This window comes from Nerophis ophidion, linkage group LG16, assembly GCF_033978795.1.
Source record: "Nerophis ophidion isolate RoL-2023_Sa linkage group LG16, RoL_Noph_v1.0, whole genome shotgun sequence".
NCBI lineage: Eukaryota > Metazoa > Chordata > Actinopteri > Syngnathiformes > Syngnathidae > Nerophis > Nerophis ophidion.
The window spans coordinates 15,721,673-15,732,529 of NC_084626.1; the positions used below are offsets into that span (position 1 = coordinate 15,721,673).

The 10,857-nt window shown below is 44.1% G+C and overlaps 1 protein-coding gene across 2 annotated transcripts in view; it reads left to right on the forward strand.

Moving 5' to 3' along the window:
- LOC133535020 (sodium- and chloride-dependent taurine transporter-like) overlaps positions 1-10,857 on the forward strand; it is a 78,351-nt gene that overhangs the window by 16,717 nt on the left and 50,777 nt on the right. For both annotated transcript variants that reach the window (XR_009802125.1, XM_061874421.1), the window contains exons 2-3: positions 1,527-1,757; positions 1,876-2,010. Coding sequence is in view for 1 of the 2 variants with exons in the window: in XM_061874421.1 (XP_061730405.1) it covers positions 1,529-1,757; positions 1,876-2,010 (364 nt within the window). In the remaining variant the exon portion in view is untranslated. The remainder of the gene's footprint in view (positions 1-1,526; positions 1,758-1,875; positions 2,011-10,857) is intronic.

The window sequence follows — 10,857 nt, forward strand, 5'->3', positions numbered from 1 at the left end:
AATTTTCGATGGGAGACAAGTCTGGGCTGCGGGCGGGCCAGAAAAGTACCCGCACTCTTTTTTTACGAAGCCACGCTGTTGTAACACTTGTCTTGCTGAAATAAGCAGGGGCGTCCATGATAACGTTGCTTAGATGACAACATATGTTGTTCCAAAACCTGTATGGACCTTTCAGCAGTAATGGTGCCTTTACAGATGTGTAAGTTACCCATGCCTTGGGCACTAATACACCCTCATACCATCACAGGTTCTGACTTTTGATTTTTGTGCTTATAACAAACCGGATGGTTGTTTTCCTCTTTGTTCTGGAGGACACCACATCCTCTGTTTCCAAATATGATTTCAAATGTGGACTCGTCAGACCACAGAACACCTTCCCAATTTGCATCAGTCCATCTTAGGTGAGCCCGGGCCCAGCCAAGGTGGCGGCGTTTCAGGATATTGTTGATAAATGGGTTTGGCTTTGCATAGTAGAGTTTTAACTTGCACTTCCAGATGTAGCGACCAACTGTAGTTACTGACAGTGGTTTTATGAAGTGTTCCTGAGCCCATGTGGTGATATCCTTTACACACTGATGTTGGTTTTTGATGCAGTACCGCCTGAGGGATCAGTGGTCCATAATATCATCGCTTACGTGCAGTTATTTCTCCAGATTCTCTGAACTTTTTGATGATTTTACGGACCGTAGATGGTAAAATCCCTAAATTCCTTGCAATAGCTCGTTGAGAAATGTTGTTCTATAATTATTCGACAATTTGCTTACAAAGTGGTGACCCTCACCCCATCCTTGTGAATTACTTAGCATTTCATGTAAGCTGCTTTTATTACCAATCATGGCACCCAGCGGTTCCCAATTAGCCTGCACACCTGTGGGATGTTCCATATAATCGTTTGATTAGCATTCCTCAACTTTATCAGTATTTATTGCCACCTTTCCCAAATTTTTTGTCACGTGTTGCTGGCATCAAATTCTAAAGTTAATGATTATTTGCAAAAAAAATATGTTTATCAGTTTGAACATCAAATATGTTGTCTTTGTAGCATATTCAACTGAATATGGGTTGAAAATTATTTGAAAATCATTGTATTCCGTTTATATTTACATTTAACACAATCTCTCAACTCATATGGAAACGGGGTTTGTAAAAAGTATAAAAAATGCTTTGTCAAATATAAAACAAAACTGAGATGCAGGCTACGTTTGATTAGTTATTAGCCTGTTAACAAAATAAATTATATTAAAATAAATTATACTAAAATTGTTCCTGTAGCCTTTTTTTGGTTTGTGTCTTCGCTCTTTAAATGCTGTTGTTTGTAAATACATGTGTAAATAAGTTGCACTGTGGCCCTTTGCGAACATTTGCTTGATTGGTTAAGCCGGACTGTTGCTCGTGGCTTGTGGTTATCTGCTGGTCTGTCTGTCAACCACACACACTTTTCATTTCTGTTGATTTCATTTTGTCAGCACAGCTGAGCAGCAGTGAAAATGAGATTTACGCCTGTCGTCACTGTTTCCTGTCCTCAGAAATGGCTCAAAAAGAGAAGCTCCAGTGCCTGAAGGACTTCCACAAGGACACGCTGAAGCCGTCCCCCGGTAAGAGTCCCGGCACGCGACCCGAAGACGAAGCCGAGGGCAAGCACCCCCAGAGGGAGAAGTGGTCCAGCAAGCTGGACTTTGTTCTGTCCGTGGCTGGTGGCTTTGTTGGTTTAGGGAACGTGTGGCGTTTCCCGTACCTCTGCTACAAAAATGGTGGAGGTAAGGCTTGCTGGCTTATTCTACTCATCCAACTGAGTCACTGTTGCCATGCAAGTCATATTGAAGTTAATAATTGAAATAATGAAATGAAGGATTCTTACTCATGTCTTTCTACCAGGTGCATTCCTTATCCCCTACTTCATTTTCCTGTTTGGTGGAGGCCTTCCAGTCTTCTTCCTGGAGGTCGCCCTGGGCCAGTTCACTTCCGAAGGTGGCATCACATGCTGGGGAAAGCTGTGCCCCATCTTTACTGGTATGTCATCCAGCCATCAAGTTAACTTCTGTCTTTATTGGATGTAGCTCAGCATTGTTCTGTTGAGCTAAGTGGCTACCGCGCTTTGTGGCAATTTTTTCGCTAACCTGATGCTGTTGCTAGCTATACAGCTCTACCATTTTGTAGAGACAGCAGTCTAAGCAGCAAAGTCAGTAACACTGGAGCCAATCTCGGCTGCTGAAACTTAAAGTTTAAGTACCACTGATAGTCACGCACACACTACATGTGGTGAAATGAACCTCTGCATTTGACCCATCCTTGTGTTCCACCCCCTGGGAGGTGAAGGGAGCAGTTAGTAGGAGCGGGGTCCGTGCTCGGGAATCATATTGGTGATTTAACCCCCAATTCCAACCCTTGATTCTGAGTGCCAAGCAGGGAGGTAATAGGTCCCATTTTTTCCCATTTTTATAGTCTTTGGTATGACTCGGCCGGGGTTTGAACTCACAACCTACCGATCTCAGGGCGGACACTCTAACCGCAAAGCCACTGAGCAGACAGGCAGGGTACACCATTTTATATTCAAATTATCATAATTGATAACCACACTTTGATCAACTCTGGGACATACAACATATTTTCTGGAGAAGTAAGCGAGCGTGCTCTTGGCTGGCGAACTGGCTTAAAGGCCTACTGAAATGAGATTTTCTTATTTAAACGGGGATAGCAGGTCCATTCTATGTGTCATACTTGATCATTTCGCGATATTACCATATTTTTGCTGAAAGGATTTAGTAGAGAACATTGACGATAAAGTTCACAACTTTTGGTCGCTCGTAAAAAAGCCCTGCCTTTCCCGGAAGTGTGTGCGCGTGACGTCACGAGTTGCAGGGCTCCACACATATTCACATTGTTTATAATGGTAGCCACCAGCAGTAAGAGCAATTCGAACCGAGGAAGCGACAATTTCCCCATTAATTTGAGCGAGGATGAAAGATTTGTGAATTAAGATATAGTGAAGGACTAAAAAAAAAAAAAAAAATAAATTTTTTTTAAAAAAAAGCCACGGCTCCGGGCGGCGGCATTGTGAGCGTTTCAGATGTAATTAGACACATTTACTAGGATAATTCTGGAAGATCCCTTATCTGCTTATTGTTTTAATAGTGTTTTAGTGAGATTTTAAAGATTGTAAAGACGTACCTCGAGGTCGGATGGCTGCGATGAACACGCATTATCTCAGAGAGAAGCCGAGAAGCCAAGCTCACAGCTGCCTTTTTTGACAGCTGCTGCAGGACGACGAATAATCCACTGATGTCTCCGGTATAATATGTATCACAATTTCCCCATCCAAAAACATGCTGGTTGACGTAGAGAAAACATGTTCGCTTGACCGCTCTGCTTCACAACAAACAAAGAAACACCAGCTGTGTCTCGGTGCTAAAGACAGCTGCAATCCACCGCTTTCCACCAACAGCATTGGTCTTTATAGTCTCCATTATTAAATGAACAAATTGCAAAAGATTCAGCAACACAGATGTCCATAATACTGTGTAATTTTTTTTTTTTTTTAGATTTAGATGTATTTGTCCCCGTGGGGAAATTCATTTTCACTGCCATACATTTAAACATATAGACATTGCACATCACAAAACAAAAATAACAAAAAGACATCATACATGACCAACACATTTACAGGCTTTATCAAACGGGTGTTTAGGACGGCTATAGCTGCAAGGATAAGGCTTTTCCTAAGGGGGGCCATCCGGTATTTGATTGTTCTGTACCTGCGCCCTGATGGTAGTGGGATTATGTATTTGTGTAGCGGGTGACTGCTATCCTGGACTATTGTGTTTGCCAGTCGAGTGATGGACCTGTGGTTTAAATCGGAAATGTTTGGTGTGGGTAGGCCGATGATTTTAGCTGCCATGTTTGAAATGCGTGTGAGTTTGGTCCGGTTGGTTACAGAAAGCATGGTGAAAAAACATGTGGAACAGTACATAAGGATGGGTTGAACAATGCTTTGGTAAAGTAATAGCAGGAGATAAGGTGCAACGTATAGTCCTTTGAGTTTTGGGATGGCTGACACTCTTTGTTGACTTCTTTTTTGAATGTCCGGGGTGTGCTGATCAAAGGTGAGTTTATTGTCCAAAGTTACACCCAGGTATTTAAAAGTGTCAACTGTTTTGACTGTTTGTGTGTTTATGATGATGGGGTGCTAAAGTGAGGGGGGGGTTGAACCATATTTCTTCTGTTTTATTGACATTGATTTCCAGATAACTGGCTGTGCATGACTCTGTGAAATGTTTGCCTGTGTTTTGATAGTCCAGGATTGATTGACTGTTGGAGAGGAGTGCGAGAATGGTTGTGTCATCTGAGTATTTTAAGTATGTTGTGGTGGGTGAGATGCTACGGCAATTATGCGATTAAAGCAGACGACTTTTAGCCGCGAGTGGTGCAGCGCTAATATTTCCTAACAGTCCGCGACGTCACGCGTACGCGTCATCATTCCGCGATGTTTTCAACAAGAAACTCGCGGGACATTTAAAATTGCAATTTAGTAAACTAAAAAGGCCGTATCGGCATGTGTTGCAATGTTAATATTTCATCATTGATATATAAACTATCAGATTGCGTGGTCGGTAGTAGTGGGTTTCAGTTGGCCTTTAAATGCTAACAATAACACAAATATATGAATGTCTTTCCCCATTACAAACATCATAACGCAATTTAAACTATTTATATAAACAAATTACTGTTTGAACAACTAAACTATTCTTAGGTATAGGCTGTGCTCTTTTAGAGCAGAGTGGTAGATATATACATGCAGTTAGTTATATGACACACAGGTTTCTACAACAAGAAGTACATCTAAATGACGTCGCATAAACCAATTACATGTTGTAATCGTTACATTCCTACCAACAGCTACCAACAACAAACAAATCCCCTTTGTCTGAAAATAAAGCACAGAATCAATACAAAACACAATAGTTTAAAAAATGTAGCTATATTTTTAGTGTTAACTCTCAAACGTAGACTGCATCACTTTGTCCCATTATTTTATGTGCTAGTTGACACGTTGGTGTTTCACATAAGGATCTTTTTGCTTTTGTTGAAATTGACACACAACTCTATAAGAAAGTCCCTTTGTGTGGAAATAAAACACATAATCAATAGAACACAACAGTTTGATTAATGTAGTCACTTTTTAATGGTAGCTCCCAGACTTGTCTCCTTACTTTTTGGTCATGTTGACAAAGGTTGCTGGTATGGATATTTTTGCTTTGGTCGAAATTAACCCACAACTATAAAATAAAGTGTAGAAATCAAGCACATATTCCGGAGAGTGCATACCAGTGCCAAGGTTGTTCTTATCAGTCCCGCATTTCAGCGTGAAGTCATGTTGCGTTCCAGGTGGGAACAAGTCGACTTTGTTATATGCCGCAGTGTTCCCAGTCACTATTTCACTGGAGGATTCCTCCTCTTTGACCTCTGTCCGTGCACAAATGAGTTAATGTTGCACCTCCCCATCACTTGCTCAGGCTACCGTGATTCACTCTTCTCCAATCAGACGACTGAAGCTGTTGCTTAGCAACAGTTTGGCCCTGATTCTTACTGAATTGCTTATTCCCAGAAATGATTTTGTTTTTATTTCTTTCCTCTTCACCCTCTAAGGCTCGTCTGTTTCATCATTTAGCTCCTTTTCCCCCTCCCCCCTGAATTGGGTTAATATATTCTCCGCCTACGTCTGCCCTGCCAGGGGAGCGTTCCAGAGGTGCCTCTTTAATATTTATGACACCTATAATTGCTCTTTACAATATTCATGTAGCCGATCATTTAGCCTGGACCATTTCTTCAGTGTGACACTTGTTTTATTTCTTTGATTTGGAATCGGCCTGCCTTTTGCACTCTTTTTTTACCCACACATAAAAACACACACACTGCACAAAGTGTCCTGGATCACAGGTTGCCAGGGCAACAGCACGGCAACGTACCAGTGAGAGGGATGGAGCAGGGCGTACAAAAGAGGACGTGTTTGTTACGTTTGTAACAAGGCTTGTGTATCATGATCAGAAATGAAACAACAAATATTGTAACCTTTACTCCCGAAGGTCATTTTTGCAGAAAATGGACGTAAATACGAGGAGATAGCAGTGAATAATACATCACAGCATATCATAAATGTTACTTTTAACATGCTGAAGTGCATCGCAGGTTTACAGTTAAACAGTTGTACGTGTATGAAAAGAAGCAGGAAGAAACAGTGCTTATTTAACCAAAAAGCAACATCAGTCCAACTGGATGCTTAGTAAGTGCTGTGATTTTTGGTGTAGGCCTAATTGTATGTACAATATAACAGTCTGTGAATTAAGGACACCTGGTGTAGCATCTGATGCTACCATGGTTGTCCGTGCAGCGAGCAAGGTCATTTGAGGTCTGGGGCGGATTGCGTGTGTGGTTGTGGTGCGGGGATGGTGTCGTCATGGAGGAGAACGTGTCTGTTTGTTTGATCGGCATCGTCCTGTGTGATTCCAGCCAGTGTTCATAGGTGCGGAAAGTTGGCAGCTGCTAATGAGATGGGCGCGCACATGCACACACACAGAAAATTAATGTCTCAATGTCATGCAGACCCTTAATAAATACACTAAGGACATTCTTTTGGACTAGCGGCATTGACTGTGTGCTTGCTAAGAACACACACACGCAGGAAAACATTTTGATCGCAAAGGTGTCGTGGTGAGGCATGCAACTCATTACCGCACTTAAGTACTAAACACACAAGTCTTTATGTAAATAAAACCTCCTGTAACAAAATCGGTCTAGCCAATGTGCTTCAGAGGGAACGAACGCCCAACATGCAAATAAGTCATTAATCAGACGGCGTCGCAGCCGGCACAGCCAATCACACATTAACATGAAACGTCAGAGCCAACCAATGAGCTTGTGGGCTCACTAACACTTTCACGACCAGAACAGGACTCTGAATACAGATGCAGGGTTTTCAGAAACAGATATTTATTCTGAACAAGGAAGGGGTCCAAAACAGGAGAAACAAAAACAGGCTGTCAAACCAGACCTAACCTGACTACTAAATGTACTAAAAATATCAATAACTCAAAACACTGCGTCTACTGAGAGAAAAAGGGGCTATGATCAAAAACTACTAAATAGAACAAAAAGCGCTCCAACGGAGGCGATGTTAGGATGCTGACCTTACCTTAGAAAACTTATAAACCAAAATACTCCCATGGCTCCAAAAAAGGTAAACAAAACGTGGCTATGGCTGTGGATAATTCTATGGCAAAGGAACACTGAAGGTACGCACAAGAAAATACGAAAACACTGTATGGAAAAAAAACAAAAAAAACAGGAAGTGACAAGACAACCTGAAACCAGACGAAAAACAGACAAGACTTCACCCAGGTGTGACAGAACCCCGCCTTCTAGGGCAGACTCCTGATGACCCAGGAACCTCAGGGTGGAGTCTATAAAAGTCCCGGATCATGGAGGGGTCATCAATGTTACGTTGGGGTACCCACTGTCTCTCTTCAAAACCGTACCCCTCCCAATCCACCGAGAACTGTCTTCCTCGACCTCTGTTCCGTACCGCTAAAAGTTTCTTGACCCGGTAGATAAGTCTTCCATCTGCTGCTTCCATGGCTGACATGGAAAGTAGGATGGAAACGGAGCAACCTGGGTAGGTGTAGGCGTACTGCTGCAGGACTGATAACCTTGGCAATGGGGAAGGGGCCCACAAATCTGGCTGCTAATTTTTTAGAGGGTACCTTGAGGTGCATGTCTTTGGCGGATAGCCATACTCTCTGTCCTGGCCGGTAATCAGGTGCTGGGCGGCGCTTCCGGCCGGCTTCTTTCTTGACCCGATCTCCTTGGCGAGCAAGCACTTTTTGGGCCGCACCAATCGGCGCACCAATCGGCACACCAATCGGCGCACCAATCGGCGCACCAATGCGTGGGCGGAGGGCATGGAAACCTCTGGCTCTGAGTCTGGGAACACTGGCGGTTGGTAGTTGTAGACACACTTGAAGGGGGAGAAACCAGTGGCAGAGGTGGGCAAGGAGTTATGAGCATATTCCACCCAGACCAGGTGGGAACTCCACGTAGTTGGGTTCTGGGACACGAGGCATCGGAGGCCAGTTTCCAGTTGTCGGTTGAGGTGCTCGGTCTGGCTGTTTGCCTCCGGGTGGTATCCTGATGTCAGGCTGACTGTAGCTTCGATGAGCTTGCAGATGAATTGGGGGCCCTGGTCTGATACAATGTCTGTGGGAAATCTGTGAATTCTAAAAACATGTTGCATCAATATCTGAGCAGTCTCCTTGGTTCTGGGCAACTTTTTTGGCAAGGCAATAAAATGTGTCATTTTGGAAAATCGGTTGACAACAGTGAGCACCGACCGTGGTGTTAACTCTTGAGACTGGGAGGCCGGTGACGAAGTCCATAGAGATGTTCGCCCACGGTCTGGAGGGGATAGGCAGAGGCTGTAGAAGTCCATTACGTGACCCGGAAGATGTTTTGTTGTGAGCGCAGACCGTACACGCCTCAATTGTACTCCCGGATACACGCCTCCATGAATGGCCACCAGAAATGCTGTGAAATGGCAAACATAGTTCTCCGGACCCTGGGATGGCAGGTAAGCAGCAAGGTGTGAACCAATGGATCACCTGTGGGTGAAGATTGACAGGGACAAACAAGCGATATTCTGGGCACCCACTAGGTGGAGGGTCTCACCATTAGCATGCCTTACTTCCTGTTCTATCTGCCAAGTGACCGCTGCAACCACACAGTTCCGTGGGAGGATGGGCTCTGGTACTTTGGCTACAGGCTTGGGGTCGTAGAGGCCTGACAAATTGACAGCATTGATATAAATGCAGGCAGCACGGTGGAGGAGGGGTTAGTGTGTCTGCCTCACATTACGAAGGTCCTGAGTAGTCCTGAGTTCAATCCCGGACTACTCAGGATTGAACTCATCCTGAGTAGTCCACACATGCAAACTCTTTCTGTGTGGAGTTTGCATGTTCTCCTCATGACTGAGTGGGTTCCCTCCGGGGATTCCGGCTTTCTCCCACTTCCAAAGACATGCACCTGGGGATAGGTTGATTGGCAACACTAAATTGGCCCTAGTGCGTGAATGTGAGTGTCATTGTTGTCCGTCTATCTGTGTTGGCCCTGCGATGTGGTGGCGGCTTGTCCAGGGTATACCCCGCCTACCGCCCGAAAGCAGCTGAGATAGGCTCCAACGACCACCGCGACCTCAAAAGGGACAAGCGGTAGGAAATGGATGGATGAATATTATTTCTATTTTTTTATTTATTTTTTTTAAATATATTTTATTATTATTATAATTATTTTTCCCCTCCCTAAGGGAGGATTTTGACCGGGCGGTTGCTGGTTCTTCCATCTCCATCGTTGGGATCCCTGCGGGTGGGTGGTTAGTTCCGTGGCCCCGTGCTGGGCGGTCCTGCGGCAGCCGATTTGTTTGGGGTGGCCTGGGGCGGGCCGCGCTGTGCCCACCAGGGGTAGGGGGTGGACTCATGGGGGCCCGGTTGCTGATGGGGCGGGGACGGTCTTTCCATCTGGTTGCAGAAAGTCTCTGGGTTCCCCGGGCGCGGCGTCCCGCCTTTCTTCCCGTGTAGGGTGTGGTCTCTCGCTGGCTTGAGGGTTGGCTGTCCCCTGGTTCTCCCGTGCCTTGTCCTCTACCGGGCGCATCTGTCTGCGACCTGCTGCTGGCTCTTCTGGGCGGCACGGTGGGACGAGCTCTGGGGTTCCTGTCGCTTGCTGGCCTGGCTGAGTGGGGCCGGTGGTCCCTGGTTCCCTGAGTGCCACACCTGCTGTTCGTGGGCCGTACTCTGGCTCCCACACACACCGGGAGTCAAATATATTGTACATACAAATACACATATACCCACATACACACCGTTATTCATACATACATACATAGGTACCTACGATCCCACATACATACACAAATAAAGTACATAACTACATACTCAAAGTTTGTACATCCACATGCACATTCACTGTACAAACATACATATACACATACATGTACAAATAAATTCACTGTACAAATATACATAAACACATACTGTACATATACATTTACTGTACAAACATACATATACACATACTGTACATATACAAGTACATATACATACATACACTCATGCACATAGTCACGTTTCATCAAACATAAATTAACGTTGTTACCCTAGGGTAAACTGTATAACACATGGCCCACAGACAAAGCTTATTAATATAACAATCTGCAAGGTTAATATAGGTTGCTTTGCTTTCTTCCCCTCCATTTTTCTGCTTTCTTTTGCATCTCTAGTTATCATATGTATATGTATTGTTGCAGTTGAACAATTGTATTGTTGATAATAGAGATAATTATTGTTATTATTCATTATCTATAGCGCTATTTCTATTGGTATTTGTATTGCTCCATTATAGTGTAATAATGCTCATTGTCATTTCTGTATTATTATTTATTTCGCTATGGTGGATGTCCGGTTTACCCTGTGGAAATTATGAATAAAGTGACCAAGTTGTAACTAATCGACGGCCCCGTCATTGTGTCCTAAGAGTGAGCCTTACAGACCCATTGTGAAGTGAAAGGTGTTACCCCCGACAATACATCGGTCCTGGAGGGAAAGTCTTCCCTGCTCTCCTCGACCACGATCTGCGAGCCGACAAGCAGTAAAGGTGTAAAACAGTACTTGCAACGCGGTGCCTCCCGTTTTTAAAGCATCACCTTTATAGTTTTTTTTTAAGCCCAAATACCTCCCTATTGCGCTTCACGCAGCCTCTTAATTAACCAGTAGATTTGTAGTTTTTTGCCATTTTCTCCCTCCAGTATGTTGTTACTTG